Source organism: Gracilinanus agilis, chromosome 3, assembly GCF_016433145.1.
Source record: "Gracilinanus agilis isolate LMUSP501 chromosome 3, AgileGrace, whole genome shotgun sequence".
Classification (NCBI taxonomy): Eukaryota; Metazoa; Chordata; class Mammalia; order Didelphimorphia; family Didelphidae; genus Gracilinanus; species Gracilinanus agilis.
In genome coordinates this window covers 130838005-130861303 of record NC_058132.1, presented here as the reverse complement: position 1 = coordinate 130861303, position 23299 = coordinate 130838005, and the positions used below count along the sequence as shown (strand labels likewise).

At 33.3% G+C, this 23299-nt stretch overlaps 1 protein-coding gene across 1 annotated transcript in view; it reads left to right on the top strand.

Annotated features, from left to right (window-relative positions):
- Window positions 1–23299, top strand: part of NBEA (neurobeachin) — an 800789-nt gene that overhangs the window by 298966 nt on the left and 478524 nt on the right. Inside the window, exons 29-30 of the mRNA XM_044668958.1 lie at window positions 10844–11012; window positions 12513–12608. Coding sequence (XP_044524893.1) covers window positions 10844–11012; window positions 12513–12608 — 265 coding nt within the window. The remainder of the gene's footprint in view (window positions 1–10843; window positions 11013–12512; window positions 12609–23299) is intronic.

Genomic DNA, 23299 nt, shown 5'->3' with positions numbered 1-23299 from the left:
GAAAAAAGATGGAAAAAACAGGAGATATATGCTTTCCTCATTGCTCCATTTAGCTTGCTATTCTGTGACAACCATTAGGGCCCCCTAGCCACACTCACAGGGAAGTCAAGCCCACAACAAAACAGGAAGAGAAGAAGAGCGAAATCCACTCCTGCCTCAGTTTATCAAACGTTTTCTCCACCTACTAACTCTCACACATCACATCTTGAGAGCTGACTGTGGCTTTCTATTTTTCCTGGGCCACCCAGTGGGGCAGACCAAGGGGGCAGCACAGGAAACATCACCCTGCCCTCATCTCGTGATCTTTTGACTATTGCTGCTTTTTTCTGGCTGCCATTCTATACTTGTTCTCCACTCCAGGAAAGGGGAGAGGGTAAACTCTCCCCCTCCCCCCCAACACCACCAATGTTATATTTAAGTATTTAAAGGGCTATGACATGAGCAAGAGATTATGCTTCACCTCAGAAAGCAGAACTAGACACAACTAAGAGAAAATTATTGAAGGACAACTTATATCAAATTGTTTGGAAAACTCTTCTAACAATTGGAGTTATTAAAAAATGAATTAGGCTCCCTCAGTAGGGTAATGAGTTCCTTTACACTGGAGTTCTTTAAGGAAAGATTGAATGACCACTTGCTATGTAAATTATAGAAGCGATTATGATCTAGATATAAATTAGAATAGGTGTTCTCTGAAGTTCCTTCCAAGGCTTATATCTGATTATTTTATAACATGTTAAAATGTGTTTTGGTCAAAGTAAACAGCTGTTTTAAGGAATAGAAACAATAATTATTATAGTAATTTATTATAAAATCACAGATCAGATGCAGAAGAGGCTTTTTAAAGATTTAGTCTGGTTTCCTCATTGCCAAATGAATAACATAATACTCAAAGAGATGTATTAGCCCAATGTCCCACAAACAATGATAAGTAGCCAAGCTGAAGCTCAGACTGAAAGCTTATATTTTCATGTCTAGTTCACATTTCACTTTACCATTCTGTTACCTTCAGATATTGTTCCTAGTAGTCTTTCACAAGTTATACCATAAAAGAAAATGGACATGCCCCTTCTTGCCCTGTAGAATATTAAAGGCATTTTGATCTCTATCTTGAAAGTTTTTATAATTTAATTTTAAACTGCCCTTAGGAAATCCTTTCTAACTCCCTACTGAAGAGAGACAGTATGATATAGTAGATAAACAACTGACCTGAAAGCCAAGAAGACACAGGTTCAAGTCTTATCTCTGGTACAGGTCGTTGTGTAACCCTGGACAAACCACTAATTTTTTGGTGTTTAAGAAAATTCTCTAAGATATAAGGTTCAGAGAAGACAGTTGCTTGCATTGTTAGAGGATACTTCCTCACTTGAGTGTTCTCTACAACAGTGAAAATCTAGTCCCAAAATCCTAATGAAGATTTAAATTATAAAGAATTTCCAAAGTACAGTCTCAGGATTTCATGAAGGTCAGACATCCCATATATAAGCAGAAGTGTAGAAATGGCAAGCTATATCTCTGTATGAAGCTAAAATTTCTTTTAAAATCAGTAAATTCATTAATAATTTCAGATGTTTTAATTTTCATCTTTTGTTGGCCTTCATTTTCAAAGATAAAATTAATTATAGTGAGGAAATATTCTGTTTGAGTGGCATTGAAATACTATTATGTCAGAGGTTTTTTATTTGCTATTCTTTTAAATTTGTCCTTGGCTAACCTATCTCAGCATTCATTTTTTAATTTCCTTCTTTTTTAATATTCAGTTTAAAAAATTTTGAGTTCTAAATTATCCTACTTCCTTCAGCTCCTCTCTCACTCAGAGAAGGAAAGTTATTATACACCGTATAATATGCAGTATTAATTTTAAAAGATTGCTGTTCTTTGTGGCCCTACCCCCTAAATTTCCATTTAATTAATAAGCCCTTTCCCAAAGTAGAAAAATCTCATTCTATATAAAGTGCATTTTAGAATGGATTTGTCCATCCCTTCTGCTGCTCTGCTTGTGTGAAAAGGTAGGGAAACCCTGGTTTGTTATTATTGTTGAATGGTCAGGTCAGGTCAAAACACTTTGCTGGGCAAGATGTAGCAGCAATCTGTGTCAGGACAGAGAACACCTCAGGAGAAAAAGGATGTAGGTTGGCTAGGAAGTTTTTGCTGAACCTAGCTCCTCCTTCTATGTCCTCCCTGAACAGCTAGTTTCCTGAGAGAACAGTATCCAGTGACTCAGGAGGTTGACTTAACCTGGTCTGAGAAAGCTCTCCCTCCAGGGAAAATACCTCCATCCACCAGTCTCTATTATTATTCTGTGAATCAATCTGATTGCTTTCCTATAAGTTGAAAGATTTATTTAACAGGGTAGTAAAGGTATTTTCAGGAAAGAGGATGTAGGAGCTCAGTCTAATACTCCAAAATAGGTGACAAAGTTCAGCCCTTGGCCTCAACTGAGGTTATCTGTAGAAAATCCTATCTGATCTAGATGTTTCCTATCAGTAACTAACCCTGGCTAATCAATGGATCAGTTGTCTCTAGGCTGTTAGCAGGTCAGGTTGTGGGAACTTCTGCTCACTTTTCAGTCTCCCCTCTGGGCAAACCCTTCAGGAAAACTGCTTTTTGTTAGAGTCCATACAAGTATTCTGGAACAGGAACAGAATTTTAACAAGTCTCTTCTCAGGAATCACTTTGGACAAGAAATTGCTGTCTGGATCAGGAGAATTGTTCCAGAGCTGTCTCCCACCAGAGTTCAAGCTCAAAAGGCCCTGAGGGTTTCAAAGGTCTCCCTTTGGATTCCATTGCTCTGAGAATTCTCCCCCATGAACAGTCCAAAGGTCCTCTCCTTTGCTTTTTTTTTTTTTTTTTTTTTTTCATTTTCACATTGCTTGCATGTTCCTGCAAATTCCTTCCTTTAGTCAACCCCTTTCAGGAATTCCTGACCTTCCCAAGGTCAGTGTTCATGAACCTTAATACTACCTTAAATATATTCTTACTCTATTAATTAATTCCAAAAATAAAAAAAAAACACTCCTGCTATCTTACTCCTATATAACTATTCCTAGTCTAGGGCATTCCCCAGGAATAATAGGTTAAGGATTGGGGTTTGAATAAATGACTACAGAAAGCAAAATGCAAATGTTGAACATAAGACCATACCAATAATCAATAAACACTATTACTTCTATTACCTATTTTTACTATTCTTGACTAATACAACAATTCTTTTACTATGCTTATCACCATGTAAAAATAACCTTAACTATAAATCTTTCATTAACACACTTTCAACCGAGGTTTTCACAAATAATTTCATCAAGGAAAAACTATTCTGCAAATGCAGTTTAAATTCTATTACTAAGCAATCTAATAACCTATGCATTGACTACCCGAACTCTTAATCTTAACACTAAACTGTTACAATACATTATGCTAATTTCCCTATCCTATTCCATACATGATCTATGTACAGTCTATCTACAAGCTATGGTACAATATTCACAAGCTATATAGATATAATTACAAAACCTATATTACAAGTATTTATAATTTTTACAGAGAGTATGTACAAAACATACAAACAATTATTAAATTCCCTATTCCCTGGTTAATCAAACCAGAAATATCTATTGATCTTCCTATCCGATTAAAACCTTATGGATCTAGCTAAGTGTTTTCCATTTGGCCATTTCTACTTTTTAAAATAACTCTTTTCTTCATTGAATTTTTGTGCCTCTCTTTCCATTTGGCCAATTCAGCTTTTTAAGCTTTCATTTTCTTTTTGAATTACTTTAATTTCTCTTCCCTGTTTTTCTTCTGCCTCTCTTATTTGATTTTTGCATCCCTTTTTTTTATTGATTCAGAAAATTTTTCTGTGGTTACATGATTCATTTTCTTTCCCTTCCCTCCTCTCATGCCCCTCCCATAGCCAACACGCAATTCCATTGGGTTTTACATATATCATTGATCAAGACCAATTTCCTTATTATTGATATTTATACTAGGGTGATTGTTTAGAGTCTATATCCCCAAACATATCCTCATTGAACTATGTGATTAAGCAGTTGTTTTTCTTCTATGTTTCTGCTCCGACAGTTCTTTCTCTGGATGTGGATAGCATCCTTTCTCATAAGTCCCTCATAATTGACCTGGATCATTGCATTGCTGCTAGTAGAGAAGTCCATTACATTCAATTGTACCACAGTGAATCAGTCTCTGTGTACAACTTTCTCCTGGTTCTGCTCCTTTCACTCTGCATCAGTTCCTGCAGTTCACGTGGAATTCCTCCATTACTTTATTCTTTTTAGCACAATAGTATTCTGTCAGCATCAGATACCACAATTTGTTCAGCCATTTCTCAATCAAAGGGTGTATCCTCATTTTCCAATTTTTTTCCACCACAGAGATTGTGGCTCTGAATATTTTTGTACAAGTCTTTTTCCTTATTATCTCTTTGGGGGTACAAAACCAGCATTGGTATGGCTGGATCAAAAGACAGGCAATCTTTTAAAGCCCCATGGCTATAGTTCCAAATTGCCTCCCAGAATAGTTGGATCAATTCACTACTCCACCAGCAATGCATTAGTGTCCCAAATTTGCCACATCCCCTCCAACATTTATTACTTCTCTTTGCTGTCATATTATCTAATCTGCTTGGTATGAGGTGATACCTCAAAGTTGTTTTGATTTGCATTTCTCTAATTATAAGAGATTTGGAACACTTTTTCATGTGTTTATTGATAGTTTTGATTTCTTTTTCTCAAAATTGCCTGTTCATGTCCCTTGCCAATTTATCAGTAGGGAAGGGCTTGATTTTTTTGTTTTTTTTACTTTTTTGGTACATTTGATTTAGCTCCTTTTTTGTACAATTGATTTAGCTCCTTAAAAATTTGAGAAATTAGACCTTTATCAGAGGTTTTTGTTAGGAAGATTTTTTTCCCAATTTGTGGCTTCCCTTCTAATTTTGGTCACATTGTTTGTATAAAAGCTTTTTTTGTATGAAAATGTTTTAATTTAATATAATCAAAATTATTCATTTTACATTATGTAATATTCTCTATCTCTTGCTTGGTCTTAAATTCTTTCCTTTCTCATAGATCTGACAAGTATACTATTCTATAATCATCTAATTTACTTATATTTTTCTTCTTTATATTTAAGTCATTTGCCCATTCTGAATTTATCTTGGTATGGGGTGAGAGATATTGATCTAAACCAAATCTTTCCCATACTTTTCTAATTTTTGCCAGCAATTTTTGTCAAACAGTGGGTTCTTATTACAAAAGCTGGGATCTTTGGTTTTATTGTATACTATCTTGCTGAGGACATTTACTCCAAGCCTATTCCATTCATCCTCCCTTCTTTCTCTTAGCCAGTATCATATTGTTTTGATGACCACTGCTTTTTAATACAGTTTAACATCTGGTACTGCTAGGCCCACATCTTTCAGTTGTTTTTTCCATTATTTCCCTTGATATTCTTGATCTTTTGTTCTTGCAAATGAACTTTGTTATAATTTTTTCTAATTCAATAAAAAAGTTCCTTGGTAGTTTGTTTTAGGTATGGTATTTAAGTAAATTAATTTGAGTAGGATTGTCATTTTTATTATATTAGCTTGTCCTACTGAAATAGGGAAATGGGGGAGACAGGAATACTTGAAAAGACAGTTAAACACACAACTTAGCCAGAGAAACTAATTAAATATTTGTGAGTCCTTTGAGGTTATAATGAGACAGTAAGAAGCAACAAAAAGGATTTTAATAATAAAATAAGGTAGGGCAAGTGGGAATAGGGCAAACTACTCTTAACCACTATAAGAGGGAAGATACAGAGGTTTTGGTGGTCCAGGAAATCTAGGCAGGGAAAATAAAACTTACACTATACTATACTAGACTGAATACAAGCTTGACAGGGTTTTGGGATCTCACTACTTGCTCCAATGATGTTCTCTGCTGTTCCAGGGTCCAGGATGTTGGTACAGCCCACTAACTCTACTGGGTTACTCCATTAGGCTGTCATAGACCTGGAGGTCCAACCTCCAAAGCTGCTGAACCTGACCTATTTTGTAGTTCCTCTATTTGGGTTTCTTCTGTGAGATCAGCGCATGAGTTCCTCTACCCGAGGCAAACCTCCCAACTGTCTCAGAGCTCAAAAGCGCTGTGTCCTTTCTGCCACATTTCAAAAGCCCTTAGAATGTTCAACTCAAGCTTGCATTTTCAAAGTACTTTTCTAAATTTTGCACTTATCTTATTCCTTATTACACTACCCATGAGAAATTAGTATTTTTCCAATTATTTAGACCAATTTTTTTAAAAACCCTTAACGTCTGTATATTGGCTCTTAGGTGGAAGAGTGGTAAGGGTGGGCAATGGGGGTCAAGTGACTTGCCCAGGGTCACACAGCTGAGAAGTGCTGAGGCCGGATTTGAACCTAGGACCTCCCGTCTCTAGGCCTGTAGACCTAGTTTTAATTGTGTGGAAAGTGTTTTGTAGTTGTGTTCATATAATTCCTGTGTTTGTCTTGGCAGATAGATTCCTAAATATTTTATATTGTCTAGGGTGATTTTAAACAGAATTTCTCTTTCTAACTCTTGCTGCTGAATTGTGTTAGAAATATATAGAAATGCTGATGATTTATGTGGGTTTATTTTGTATCCTACTACTTTGCTAAAGTCGTTGATTATTTCTACTAGTTTTTTAGTTGATTCTCTAGGATTCTTTAAGTAGATTATCATGTCATCTGGGAAGAGTGATAGTTTAGACTAATTGCCTATTCTAATCCCTTCAATTTCTTTTTTGTTCTCTAATTGCTTCTGCTAGTGTTTCTAGTACAATGTTAAATAATAGAGATAATAATGGGCATCCTTGATTCATTCTTGATCATATTGGGAAGGCTTCCAACTTATCCTCATTGTAGATGTTACTTGCTGATGATTTTAAATATATACTGTTTATTATGTTTAGGAAAGGCCCTTCTATTGCTATACTTTTCTAGTGTTTTCAAAAGGTATTTTGTCAAAGGCTTTTTCTACATCTATTGAGATAATCATGTGATATCTGTTGGTTTGGTTGTTGATATGGTCAATTATTTGGATGGTTCTCCTAATATTAAACCATCCTTGCATTCCTGGTATAAATTCCACCTAATCAAAGTGAATAATCCTTGTGATCACTTGCTGAAGTTTTTTTGCTAATATTCTTTTAAAGATTTTTGCATCTATGTTCATTAAGGAGATTGGTCTGTAGTTTTCTTTCTCTGGTTTTGGTTTACCTACTTTGGAATCAGGACCATATTTGTGTCATAAGAGGAATTTAGTGAAATTCCTTCTTTGCTTTTTTTTTGTCAAATAGTTTACTGTATAGTATTGGAATTAGTTGTTCTTTAAATGTTTGATAGAATTCACTTGTGAATCCTTCTGGCCCTGGAGATTTTTTTAAATTTCCTCTTCATTGGAGCTGAGGTTGCCTTTTTCAATTTTGATGCTGTTAATTTGGTTTTCTTCTTTCCTTTTTTTATTACATTAACCAGTACTTTATCTATTTTATTTGTGTTTTCAAAGTACCAGCTCCTAGTCTTAGTTATTAATTCAATAGTTCTCTCTTGAATTTTGTATTTGGACATTAAATTTTCCATTTAGTTCTGGTCTTTCTTTTAGGAATGGTTGGAATTCTTCTAGTTTGTTAAATGCCCATACTTTCCCCTGAAAGTATATAGTTAGTTTTAATGGATAGGTTATTCTTGGTTGTAGACCTAATTATCTTGCCTTCTTGAATATTATATTCCAGCTACACCATGGTCTGCCTTGCACTGGGGTTCTGTCGGGGTTTGGGTCTTCATTGTAGTCTCAAGCAGAGGCTCAGAGCCTTACTCTGGGATTACACCAGCCTGATGTACTGTGAACTGCCCTGTGATGGAGCTCAGGGCCTCACTGCAAGCTTGGGCAGGGGCTCTGGGCCTCCCCTTAGACTTAAGGCACCATGGAATGCCTTACCTCTTAATTGATCGCTAACTTCATAAAATCATAGAAACCTGAACTCAAGATGGATGCTTAGGCATCAGCTTGTCCCACTTTCATCCCAATGTCAAAATCAATCCCTGATAAATCAGTTTAATCACTTACTAGTATCTATTAACTTTTGAAAGTTACTTTATACATCCCATTTTGAAATAGCTCGTATTGTTACAATTTTCTAACAAAAGTAATTTGGAATAAAATATACCTCAAAGATTTCTCAGTTGGATTTCATTCTACTTCTGAAGGTACAAACAATAAATTTAATTCCTCCTCCTTGTGACATCCCTCCATTTGACATAAATACAGCATATATAAAATATTTTGTATTTTATCAAAGGTAAGCCATCTATTAGTATGATCAGTCTTGATTATTTAAAAAAAATTTGGAAGAAGAGTATAACTTCTACCCTGTTTCCTCCTCCCTTTCACAGTAAAACATTTTCAGGTAAAATATCAGTTTGATTATTGTTTCTTACGCAACATTGTTTTCTGATCATTTGTTGTTGTGAGTAATTTCTATTTGGCTTGTGGCCCAGTTTTCAGGACCCTGGGCAAGAGTTGGGGCTTCAGAGTAAAAATGCCCTCCCCCCACAATTTTAGCTTCTATGACCTAGTTTCAAAACCTTGAGTAAGGAGTTTATCTGTAGTCCAGGAAGGATGCAAGCTTTGAGAAAGGGGTAGGGGGAAGGAACAGGGGTTTTCTAAGATATGTTCCTGTCCTCTTCAAGTGTATCTTTATTGCGTCAGGCTGAAGACCACCTGATGAATCATGGGGTTTGGTGGGTATATAATGTTTAAAATCACATACTTAAGAATGAAAGCATCACAGCCCCCTTATCTCCCTCCCTCTTCTCCCCTCCCTCTTCCATGAGGTTGGAGGTGGGGATGGGGATCTTGCATCAGTCTTATTATAAAGAGTCTGTTCTTGTGCATAGACAGGGCATTTTGTCCTGAGCACTCTAAAGCCACAAATGTCTGCATTCTATCAAGGCTTGCTCTATTCCTTTGAGTACTAAAGTACTCGATATATCAAGATCCTGTAAAATCTTCACTCAGCACATCTGGATTCTCCGTAGTTTGTCAGTGTCCTATTAAACTATGACAAGTATAGTCTATACAAAAATCTCTTGCGTTTTATCAGATTAATGCTGAAGACTTCATGGATTAGGGGTAGGGCACCTTTTCTTTGGAGGTATTTCACTCTGGTGTATAGAATTAAAAATCAACTTCAGTTCACAAGAAAAGTTTTTATAAGATCAAATTTTAAGTAAAACCTCTCTAATTCTATATTTGTTTATTTTCTAAACCTAAATGCAAACTTTATTTTTCTATGTTTTATCTTAATGGTTTCATATATTTCCAGCCAGTTTTTATAAATTTTGATTCCCAAAATAATTTCTAATTTATCTCTCAGCCAAATAGATAGGGTTGTTATGAATATGAAATGTGATATGAAATGTTTTGCAAATCTTAAATCACTATGTAATAGCTCCTTCTCGTCTTCTTTTATTGTACCTTTGAACTTTATTGTTGTTTATGATGAATATTTTGAATTAGGGGAAGAGCAGGACTAGAATACTGTGGCTCTAGAAGAAGAGATAATTCCCTCCAAATTCTGTTATTTTATTTACTAAGAGCCCAACAATGAAACTTCTAAAATTTATTTACAATACTTATAGGTAAATGACCAGTGGGTATTTATATTCATATATTTTATTAGCTAAATTAGACATAGCAGCCTGACTCACTGGCCTCAAAGCCAAGAATGTGCACTCACCTTCAAAGTTATTTTAATTTCTCAGAACTTTAGTTTCCTCATCAGTAATGTAGAAATAATAATATTTCACAAGGTTATTGTGAGACTCAAAGGAGATAATACACGTGCATATGCTTTCGCAAAGTTTAAAGTCTTACATAAATGTCAGTTATTATGATTATTATGTTTTTGCTTTAGTCTTTGTCCCATTTTCACTTGGGCTCAAGTAGAGACAGATTATTACTATCATCGACAAGTCTTCTAATGTTTTTTAATTGTCTTAGAAATAATCCAAGGATAAGTAGCTATCTTGCTATTATTCTTTTATACTTCATATTCTCTATACTGCTGCACAAGTGGATAAAATGATTCCAAAACTGCATATGCTTGAGGGGAAGTTGTATTAATCATTATTAATTTCTCTGTATTAAATATATTTTTAATTAGGGAATACTATGATTGCATTAGGTAATTGAAATGTATACAAACAAAGTACTTACTTTAAAAAAATATGGTATTTTTGTAATGGAAAGAGCTCCAATATTATAGTAAAGAGACTTATTAGGTTAAAGTTCCTTCTGAGTCACCAATTTATCATCTAACCTTGGGCAGATTGGTTAATCTCTGAGATTTTTAGTTTCCTTACTTGTAAAGTAAGACGTTGGACTAAATGATCTCTAATCCACTTATATTTCTATTCATACAGGTTTCATTGAAAAGGGTAACTTCGACTAACTTTTTTTTTTAAGGATGATATTGAAGGTCTGGAGCAAAATAGTTAAGGGTAGAGAAGCAATATGGGCCTGAGTTTAGGATATGATATGAGAAGACAGAAATGAGAGAATGAAGCAAATAGAAAGCAGGAACATTTGGCTATTTGTAGCAGAGTTGTTATTCACATCTTATTTGAAGAGAATATGTTTAGTCAAAAAAATCTTTATATTTTCATGCTAAAGTGATAAATCATACCATTGTATATTGTGTGCCCTCATTTCCTTTCTTGAAATCACATTTTCTTGAATGCTTCTAGAAACATTCTATGAATGTCTAAATTTTTATTCTGATATCTGTCTTTTCCTTTCATATAGGATGATAGCAAACAGGCTCAATTTTTAGCTTTGGCTGTTGTTTACTTCATTTCGGTTCTGATGGTCTCCAAATATCGTGACATACTAGAACCCCAGAGAGAGACTGCACGATCTGGAAGCCAGGCAGGTAGAAACATGAGACAAGAAATAAATTCTCCAACAAGTACAGGTATTTTCTTTTTTTATTTGATTTTTCATCATATTTTATCTGTTTAAATATTTAAAATGTATAAGATATATGTTTCTAGGCATTTTTAAGTCCTTTCAGAAGTAATTAGGCCATAAAATAATAAGCACATATGTACATATATGCATATGTATATATTGAAGAAAGAATATAAGGACTAACTATATGGCATTTGCTACTTTCTCACTTTCTCATCACTGCTTTTAATATTTGCTATAAATTAATAAGGTTTTTCTATTTTCATTACTTCTTTGGATACTATATATTATTTTCATACTTTTTAGATATTCTTATAAAAACTTTTATATGTGATACAACAGGGAGTGGTTCTTTTAGAGTTATGGCTGAATTTAGAGGAAGTGAAGATATAAACATATCAGAACAAATATTTTTATGGGGCAAAGCAGGATTATTTATTTCCTATATCAGTATCCAGGTAGTCAGTCTCAATTGAATATTTGGTACTCAATTCAATATTTAATTCACTAAACACATATATTTAAGTTGATTTTTCCAACAATGAAAATTCTTGAAAATTCTAATACTATAAACACTGCTCCTCCTCCTGAATCTTTCTACTTTTCTGTTTGAATAGTAAAAAAGATAATAAAAATAAAATATTATACTAGGGTTTGCCTTTTATTGGCCTTGCCATCTCTTTGGAAGGTATAAACAAATTCTGGAAACTTTATAAAGATTTATTTTAGTGTTTTCTGATAGTTGATTTCCCAGCCCCAAGATATATTGCCTGTTTGGAGATTAAGATGAATATTATTTCTAATGTTAGTTTTCTAATTCAGTGGCCATTCCTTGTTCCACTGGATTAGCTTGTAGTTGATATTGTCTTTTTGAAAAAAAAAAGCTACATAACAAATAAATGGACTTTTAAAAAGTAAGTAGAAATCAGTTGTCAATTCTCTGCATGCTATTCTTTATGAATTGTCATCTTACTTTCTCGACTGACTGCCATTGTTTTTTGTTTTTAATATTTAAACTATTGACATATGTAATTTTACTGTACTAGCATGTTGACATTTTATCCTTACTTTTAGTTATCATCATGACATTGTTTATATTTTTCTTTTGCATCTTACACTTTAAATAAAATTCCATTCTCTTTTAGTTAAAAATATTAGATTATCATTTATTCTGTAAAAATAACCATTTCATTTCATATCTAATGCATTCATTCATGATGCTGGAAATGGGAAACTCCTATTATAATTAATCTGCTATATTCTGATCTGCTTGTATATTTATTTGCCTTTTTTATTATCTGTACGTTTCTAAAAGTATACTTCTTGATGTTGTTTCCTACCTCAATACATAACTTGTTTCTTTCCTTCAGAGATGCATTCTTTGTTGATAATGTCTCATATTTGCATGTTATAATGTGATAGGAGTTATGTCATGGATCCGTAAGAGATCAGGCCACTTGCTGTTACAAGCTGGCTCACATTTGATTCATAATTTTCTTCACAGTTGTAGTCATACCATCTATCCCTCATCCAAGTTTGAACCATGGATTTCTTGCCAAGTTAATTCCTGAGCAGAGCTTTGCCCACTCATTTTACAAAGGTAATATTGATATCTCCTGACCCATTTCAGTATTCTCATTTAACAAATTTTAATTAAAAATATAATCATGATGTAAATGTTTTGTTAAAAATGCCTTAGATTACATAAAGGTCTGTCAACCTCATGACATAGAACATCTTTATCTGAAAAAATTATAGCTTTTCTTTCCATTTGTACACATTATGGTCCTTTTAATAACATTTGTGAAATTAAAAATTTGAACATTAATTAATATGTATGAGATAAATTTAAAAAATTTAAGATGAATGTTATTATTAATAATTTCTTCTGTCATGTAATACTTTGTAACAAAGCACTTTCACAATCCTCTGTCATTTGATCAATATCACTTCCTGCAGCATTATTATTTTTGCTAATAATCATTCAATGTAAGATACTGTGAAGGAGTTTCCCGGAGAAAAATGACCAGTTATCACAGCTTTTGGAAATTATTTTAGTGAGAGAAAATACTGACATATTTGAGTATTTACAATATTATCTGTGTATTTTCTGAAAAAAATTGTCCTTTATTAGCAAATGTGTTTGTTTTCCTAATCATTTGGACAAATTCATGACTATTCATATATAATCATCTGCGAAAACAACACATCAAATATATAAAGTTAATTTACTTTTTCAGTGCATTAGATAGAGTAACATTTGGCTCCCTAGAAGAGGTAAATTACTAGATATTACCAAGATGTACTGGGACTGTCCTTGTCTGTGAATGCTTTACTCACTCAGGGTCAGCAGTTAAATTTATCAATTTTCTTTTGGAAATTCAAAGGTAATCTTAATTTTAAGTCTGTATAAAATGTTAACTTTCATGTAGTAACTATTTGTAAAAGACTAGCTCATTATGTTATTGATGATAACATTTTAGTTGCTTATTTAATGTGAACATTAAATATTTTCATATTTTGTGTAGTTGTACTTTAAATTGAAAATTATTGTAATTTAAAAACCTAATTCTGACTTAAAATTTTGTGTATTTTTTTCTAGGTTAATGTACATATACTAGTTTACAGGTTTTAGGATTATTTCACTATTTTTTATTGTAATATTATGAAGAAATGTAATCTTTGATTAAAATAGTATCAATTCCAAAAACTTTTATGTTTAATTGAAGTCTCTTTTTGGGTAGAAATAAGCAATATACTTGTAAATAAATATGAGTCAAAGAAATGTACTGAGAAAAATAGACTCGCAGAAGGACAATAGTGGGAACCAGAGGGAAATTCATATGACCTTGTAATTAGTGTACTTATCACAGCAGTCACATAGGTTGTAGATATAATAGTGTCCTTTAAAATGTTTAAGTGTTGTGAAGGGTTAAAATTTTGGGGGCAGGAGTTTGATCAAAAGCCAGGGTACAGTTTATTAAATGAAAACACTTAGTTTATTATTAGGAAATATGTATAGAAAATACGAAGGAGGAAAGTGAAGTAATCTTATAAGTATACCCAAGATCCCAATCCTAACTAAATTTTTCTAGAAAACTCTACATCTCTCTGTCTCATAGGATAGTATCTTCTGCTAGTCCAAAGCCCTCACCTTTTCTCACTACTCTCTCTATCTGATAATATAACCACTATCTATCTACCTTATCTACCCAAGTTTATCAATAATCAATAAGGCTATTAAGGCCCTTAATTTACTTTTCTGTCTCCAACCAGAGAGATTGCTAGCAGCACAGCCTTTCCCCGGGAGAGCTAGAGAAAAAAGCCCTTTCCAGTGGTCTGCAACTTACAAACCACACTCAGCTACATCCTTCTAACTGTCACCCACTGCCAAGTGGCATAGCAGAGGGGTCGCTAACTGCCAAACTGCACAGCAGGGGGTCTCCTACTGAAAAATATTGTTCCTTTTCCTCTTAAATATAAAAAAAGGAGAAATTAATAAGAACTCTCTTAATAATATTCTCCCATAAATCAATATTTTCTGTATTTGGAAACTTTTTTTTTTCATTTTCAATCTTAAAAGTTTAATTTTCAATATAAATTATTCCTGTTAGATATAAAAGTTTCCATTATAGGGAATAATGGTGTATAAATATTTACTTTTAAAATTTAGAAACATGTTTGTAACAGTAACCATCTGAAAAGGTAGCTAGGTGCCTCATCTTCCTGAGTTCAAATCCCATCTCGGACACTTACTAGTTCTATGATCCTTTGCAAGTTACTTGTCCCTTTTTACCTCAGTTCTTCATCTGTAAAATGAGCTGGAGAAAGAAATAACCAGCCATTTGTATCTTTTCTAAGAAAACCTCAAATTGGATCACAAAGAGTCAAACATGACTCAAAAAATATTGAAGAACAAGCAAAAAATAATAGCTACCTGAAAGGCAGCATGGATTGGTGGATAGAGGTAGTCTCAAGGGTCAAAGCAGCTTGAGTCCTAGTCTTATCTGTGACCATCATCTGAGCTAATCAATAATAACAAGAAAAATAACACATAAAATCTACTATATTTTAGATTTGGAAGGAACTTGATATCACATTTATCACAATCAAACCTGAACAAAAATCCACCACATCCACAATTTGTGATTTATCCAGCTTCTTTTTGAAGCCAAGTCTCCTTTTAGACAACTATATTTCTTAGCCTCTACTTGAGTTGAGCAGAAATTTGCTTTTCTGTAACCTTTACTAGTTCTTCCCTCTAGTGCTAATTAAAATATATACTTAAAAAGACTAATTAATCCTTCATATTTCACCTTTTCACAAAGGCTTTTCTTCTTTAACATCAACTTCATACTTTTTGCCATCCTAATGCACACCTCATTATACCATCCCTTTTGCATTTGTTCTTCATAAAATATGGCATCAAATACTGCCTTACAGAAAAGATCTGTATATCAGGACTTAGTCTTTTTTTTCCTTTCATAATAGGTCTGAATTCATATAACCCATGATTATATTAACCTGGACTATTTTCTAGTCATGCCTCATCCCTCTGTACTTAAAACAAGTAAATTTTCTTTATCTTTGCCTTGTCTCAAATAAATTTGTTTTAAACTTTTCTTTTTAGTTTGAACTTAACAGTTATTGAACATAAAAATTTCAGCATACAAAGAAACAAATATTTGTGAAACTCTAAAACTTCTTTTAGGTCCAATTTTTTAATCTTATTTTAAAATTTTTTCTTTTTGAATTTTGTTATTTTTTCTAACAGTAAAATAATTTTCTGATAATTTAATTGGGAAGACACTGAATAAGTAAATTAGTTTATGTCAGGCTGTCATTTTAAGAATATAGTGGTTGTGCCTATTAATGAACAACTAATATTGATCAAAATTACTTAGCTCTAATTTTATTTGTGTAAAAAGTGTTTTATAATTGCCTTTGTGGACTTCTGAATTTTGGGGGGCAGGTATACTCTGAGATATTTTATTATTTCTGTGGGTGTTTTAAATGGAGTATCTCTATCTCCTGTTTCAGGACTTGACTAACAATATATAAAAATTCTGATGATTTACATGGCTTTATTTTATATCCTGTTACTTTTCTAAAATTATTGATTGTTTCAACAAAATTTGTAGTTGAATCTTTAGGATGTTGTCTGCAGATAACTCTCTGTGGGCACATGGCCACCTCCCCCCTCCCCTCGAGTTTGTTACTAGAAAGGCAGAGGGACTTGGATGGAACTGCTCCCCTCCTCCTGTCCACTGTACCTGATAACATTTTTTTTCACATGCTCCACCCCTCTGTCCAGCGACCAATGGGAGCACACAGAGGGTAAGGTAGGTGGCTCACAGGAGGCAGAGTTGGAGGGAATCAGAGTGCTTGGACCACTCTCCTTCCCCTTTCTACACTGGCTAAGCACATTCCTTACTTCCCCTGCCCTTCACCCAGCAGCACAATGAAAGGGCTTTCTCACTCTCCTGTGTGGGTTAAGTGGGGGCACACTGGCACTTGGTGGGGGACAGGGGCATGGCACTCAGTCTGGAGGGAGTAAGGGCAGGACCTGACACTCCATATCCAAAAGGTTTGCTATAACTGGGCTGGGCAATTGTGGTTAAGTGACTTTCCCTGTTCATACAACTAGAAAGTATCTGAGGTCAGATTTGAACCCAGTATCTTTGTCCCCAGACAGCTATCCACTGAGTCAAGTACCTGCCTCTATTTTTCTATTTTTCAACAAGTAACAAATGATTTTGATGATCACTCTTTTGCGATATAGGTTATCTTATACTGTTAGGCCCTCTTCATTCCTACTTTTTTCCCCCCATTAGTTCTCCTGAGATTCCTGGTCTTTTTTCCCGCTAGTTAATTGTGGGGGTTAGAGTATTGTATCTACTTTTGTAAAGTAAATTTATTTTTACTTGTAGGGTGATCAATCTGTAAATTAATTTAGGTAACTTTTTTATTATTATGTGGGCACAGCCCAACTATGAGTGTTTCATATTTCTCAAATTATGAGTCTTTTATTTCTCCAGAGTGTTTTTAGTACAATTACATACATGTCCCAAATAGGACTTGGTAGATGGACTCCCAAGTATTTTATACATTTTATACTTATTTTGAGTCAAATTTATTTCAGATTAATTCAGTAAACATTTAATAAGTGCCTACTTATGTGCCAGGCAGTGTGGTAAGCCCTAGCAATACAAATAAGAAAAAGAAAAGCAGTTTGTTATCAAAAAGCAAATAATTTAATGGGGGGAAGACAAATATGATAGGTAATCCTCCAAGCAGAAGAGAGAGAGAGGCAAATGAGACAGTTTAGATGGTGTTGAGTATCAAAACCTAAGTATTTCATCATGGATGAGATTTCAGTTTATCTGTTTATCCTAGAGAAAAGCATGATGTTTTTTATAGAGTTTAAAGGAGGCCTTTTGTGTGTTATTTTTCTTTCTTTTGCTTCATTTTGTTAGCAAGATACAAAAGGATTGATTATTTAATGAGCTTATTTTATATAAATGATACTTTTACTCAAGTTATTGTTTCAGTTAATTTTAGTTGAATCTGTTTTATAAATGAACCACTGTATCATCTGAAAGTAAAAGATAACTTCATTCCTCTCTATCTACATGCATTGCCTCAGTTTCATTTTCTTTTTGTTTTAGTTAGTATTTCAAGGAAAAAAAATATGTATATATATATATATTATCAAATCCTTGTTTCCTCTTAGTATTATTAGAAGGGCTTCCAAAATATTTCTGTTACCAAAGATATAATGTTTTCATTATTAAAACAGGAAGGGGGCAGCTGGGTAGCTCAGTGGAGTGAGAGTCAGGCCTAGAGACAGGAGGTCCTAGGTTCAAACCCGGCCTCAGCCACTTCCCAGCTGTGTGACCCCTGGGCAAGTCACTTGACCCCCATTGCCCACCCTTACCAATCTTCCACCTATGAGACAATATACCAAAGTACAAGGGTTAAAAAAAAACAGGAAGGGTTTGTTTATTCATATTCTTTAGTGTTTAACATAAATGTTGAGTTTTTCAAAAGGTTTTTTTACATCCAGTAATAGTTATGGCTTTTTTCTATTATTTTTTTATTATTCATATAATCTGTCATGTTTATAGTTTTCAAAATATTGAATCAACTCTGCATTCCTAATATAAATCCAACACAATCATAGTAAATAATCTTTTGAACATATTGTTGCACTTCTGTTAACATTTTGTTCAATATATTTCGATCAATATTTATTAGCAGCATTGTTTCACAGATATCAATCTTTCTCTGCTTTTTCTCTCCATGAATCATATATCAGGAGCTGATTCCAATGTCTCATAATAAGAACTTGGTGGATTCCTTTTGTTGCTACTTCAAAAAATTTATGTAACTTTGGAGTTAGCTATTCTTTTAGTATTTACAAGAATTCATTTATAAATATATCAGGTTTGAGGATTTTATCTTTGAAAATTTACATGTTGCTTACTTTCTTTTTCTGAGATTATTTTTAGATTTTCTGTCCATTCTGTTTTTTAAAATAAAATTTATTATTGTATATTCTACACATTTTAATATTTTACATTTTCCAAATTGTATTAATTTTAGTAATTTTTATAAACATATAATTGGGCATAATAGTTTCAAAAATTTATTTCCTCATCTATTATAAATTCTTTATTTCTGCAATTTTTTTGCCTCTTTAAAAATAGTTAATTATGATTTTTTAAATTTAACTCCGTTTCAGTTATCAACTTGTATTTTAAAAATATTTTATATTGGTTTATTTCTTTTTTATTTTGTAAGATTTCTGTTTTTTATCCACTTGTGGTGTTTGGATTTTTCATTTATCTAGTTGTATTCCTTTTTTTGTTTTTTCTCTTTTTGTTGATGAAAATAAAAATAATATTCATTTCCTTTTAAGGATTGCTTTTGCTGTATCCCAAAAGTTTTGGTATTTTGTCTTATGTTATAGTGTATTGTATGTTAATGTTTTTATGGTTTGTTTTTGGTCCATTTTTACTTAAGGATTCTATTTCTTAGTCTTCATGTGAATCTGAAATTTTTGAAATTCCCCATTTTGATTTAATATTTATTTCATTGTGGTTAGTAAAAGATATGTTTAATGTTTCTGCTTTTCTACAATTAAGTTTTTTTATGCTCTAAACTTTAAAATATGTGCATTCCTTATAATTCCATTTCATTAATCATCAGAGAGCTGTCATATAGCAAACTTTCCCTAAAATTCTATTCGGGTCTTTAACATTGTTTGTTTTATTTTAGATTTATCTGAAAAGGAACACATTGACATTTTTTAACATTTTTTGTTTTGCTTTTTCTTTCTACCTATAGTTCATTTGGTGTTTTCTGTAAGTAATTAAATGCTGTGCCATTAAAGCCTTACATATTATTTGTATGCTTTTAAATATAATATAGTTTCCTTGCTTATATGTTTTGATCATTTTGGGTTTTGCTTTTTTCTGAATTTTGATCATATTTGCTTTTTTTCCCTTTCAAGAGGTTTAATAGATTCTCCTCCAGACCCTTATTTTTTTGTTCATTTGTTTTTCTTTTCTGTTTAACTTTTTGTAACCTCATTTGGAATTTTCTTGGCAGAGATACTAGAATGGTTTGTTTTTTCCTTCTCCAGATCATTTTATAGATGAGGAAACTGAGGAAAATATGATTTGGTGACTTGCCCAGGGTCACAAAGTTAGTAAGTATCTGAGTCCAGATTTGAGCTCAGGAGGATGAGTCTTCCTCACTCCAGACCCAGCACTCTTTATCCATTGCCACTTCACTCCCCAAAAGACATTTTAAATATATGTAAATTCTTTTGTTTCAAGAGTATTTCTTGTAAATAATGTGTTATCAAATCCTCATTTCTAAGCCATTGTGCCACCATCCTTCATTTTATGATTGTTTGTCCACTTCACATTGGTATTGTTTGGTATGTCCCCTAGCCCTCCAATTGCCCCTTCCTCCCACTACTCTTCTTTACAAAGAAAAACAAGATGGGAAAAGCAAGAAAAAGGGATCAGTACTAGTAATATGTAATTAAATTAGTCAGATTCTCCTCTTCTGCTTTTCCTTTCTTCACCTAGCCAAGAATCAAATTACTGGACCTTACATTTCCCTTTTTGACTTTTAAAACCCCCTTTTATAGACATCCATCTGACAATTTATTTTCTCCCTGATTTGACCCTCTCATGAAGCCTGTCTTCCTTCTTCCTTCCTTGGCCCATTTCCTTTTTTAAACTAATGTATTTCTGCTTTAAATGTAATATTTATGGTTTTCCTTTGTCTAATCCAGATGAGTAAGCTACATAAATTGTTCCTCTCATCCTGTACTTCTACACACCCCAGTTATAGGAAGTACTAAGTTCTCCCTCTGTGTCGTTATTTCTTACTCCAGATATTCTTTTTTCTTTTATTTTTCATCACTCTCTTAAAATAAATTAAAATGAATAATATCCCATTCAAGCTCTGTCTTTCTTTGCTTTCTCTTTCACTCTAGAAGATAATGCTGTTCAGAAGAGACAGTGATCTATTCTCCCTCTTTTGTGGTATTAGCTCCTGCTTGTGATTTAGTTCTTTTATGTTGTTCAAATATATATACACACATATATATGTATATATATATGTATATATATGTATATATTTATATATGATTCTTCCTTCTTGTGTTTGTGTTTCAGAGATTTTACCCAGTTCTGTTTTTCTTAACTAGAATTCTTGAAAGTCACCTCTTCTATTTAGGGTCTATTTTCCCAATATATAATTATATTTACTTTTGTTAATATGATTTTGTAAGCTTTTTTCCTTCAGCCATTTGACTGTTAGATTTGAGGGAGGAAGCAAGAGAAGTAAAAGAGAAAAGTTTTACTGTGTTCCTCAGGTCTGGAAAACCCACAGCCACTTATGGCCTAATCCATTGCTGATTAACACAGAAGCTTTGAGTAACTCTATTTCTGACCTGGGACAGTTTGTCATTTTTTTTTTACCAGTCTGGTGGACCTCTTGTTCTTGGAAACTCACTGTATTAATATAAGCCATAGGACAGACTAATTGGCTACTTAGTGCTACTGAAGCTCAGAAATTTTTACTTCCAGGAAGTTTCACTTTTGCATTCATGAACTTGAAAATTCCTTTAAATGCTATTTTTACTCTATCTCTACCTATGCATTATCTTACCTCTTACCTATGCCTGTTTTTCATCCTTCATGATCTCTATTATTTCTATCCCTCAGTTCATTCCCAGGTCACTATTCCTCCAAGACAACACTCTCTTCCCTTCCTTTTTTTTTTTAAAACTATTTGGTAAATAATTCAGCTCTTTTCTATACTCAGGATAGATTCCCTTACCTTCCTGTCTTATTGTTTACCTTACCTTGCCAATTTCCAAAACCCTGGAATTACTCTCCTCATCTGCCTCTATTGATCCCATTCACATGATATGAAGGTCATCAATGAGTGCTTGATATGAAAGTAACCTGGAATTAATTAAGCATAACTAAAATGTGCATAGACTTTGCCCTGGATATCTCATTGCTAAGCATATTACCAGGTCAAAGACAGAAATATAAGTCCCAAATATTTGAAAATATTTATAGTAGCCAAGAACTACAAAAAAGTTGGTGTAATTGGATTAGGGAATGACTAATAAAAATTTTGATATATGAATGGAATTGATTATTTTTGTGTCATAAGAAACAATCAAAACTACAGGAAAGCATAGGAAACCTTCTATGAACAGTATAGAATAATGTAAGCAGATATAGGAAGCCATGACACCCAGTGAATAAAGGCAAAATCACACACCCAGGAGCTCACATTCTATTAAATACATGCAGACTACTTTGTGCATACGTTATATATCCAGTGTGAATGTGAGGTAATCTCAGAAGAGGGGAATTAACTTCATGAGGAAAGGAGAATGGATCAGGAAAGACCCCTTACAAAAAGTGTAATTTGAGCTGACTCTTGAAGGAAGCCAAGAGATTTAGGAGGTGAGATGGGAGAACATTACAGATGTGGAAGATTTCAATTGAAGAGGCATGGAATTTAAGAGTATAAGAGAAGAAGCCAAACAGACATTATATTTGATACTAGATATGATGGAGAACCACTGGATTTTATTGAATAAGGCAGTAACAAGGTCAAATCTATATTTTAGGAAAATTACTCCAGTTGGTGTATTGCTAAAGTAGGGAGATAGATGTGGCAAAACATACCATCCAGCAGGCTATTGTGGTGGATTAGATTTCAGATGGTGAATTTCTACATTAGAGTTGTGGCTATGTGATTGGTGATGGTGTCAAAGTAGATATAACAGTTTGGATATGCAAGTAAGTGCAAGTGAGGAATAGAGGGCACTTAGTTGATGGGATGGGATGGGATGGTGATGCCCTAAACAATAATAGAGAAGTTAGAAAAAAGGAGAATTAGAGGGGAAGATAATGAAATCTGTTTGGGATATTTTAATTTGTGATGCCTACTGAATATCCAGTTTCAGATAATCATTTGCAAAGAGGTAGTAATTTACCCATGGGTACTGCTGAAATCATCGAGTGAAATAGTATAGAAGGAGAAAAGATTCTTAGGGGGGACACCCATGAATTCATAAAATTTGAGAATGACAAATCAAGAAAAATTCATTGTTTCCTTAAAGCCCATGTATCAAAAGTCTTACCTATTTTTAAAATGTTATTATTTGTCTAGGGTCAGAGATGGGTGGAAATAGAAAAGGAATAAGACTATAGGTTTCAAATTAAAAATAGGTAGCGTCAAAATCTGTTAATGATTCAGTCTTCTATTTCTTCCTCTTTTAACGGTGTGCCAACTCTGCTTCTTTTTTCTTCCTTCCCTCTCTCATTGAATTAATTTAATATTGAATAAGCTTTTATTGTGTTTCTACTGCACATATACTATGTGTTTAGTAGGCATATACAATTTTTTTTTGCTTCTAAAGAATTTGCATTCTGCTTTGGAAATTTCAATAATTTTTGAAGAAAGGGCAACATTACCAACTGTGAAAATGAGAGAAAATTCCCCAGAGGTAATAACATATAGTTGAATATTAAAATTGACTCTCAGTGGTGGAGGTAAGGAAATGGAGCAATTAAGTTAGGGCAGGTAGGTTTGATTGACCAGAATATAGGTTAGATGAATGAGAATAATGTGAAGTAATGTTGAGAGGTAGACTAGAGCCTGACTAAAGTTCTTTATGTACCAAAAACAAAGGTGTTTGTGTTTTATCTTAAAAACATAGTAGGGAGTCACCGAAGATTCTTG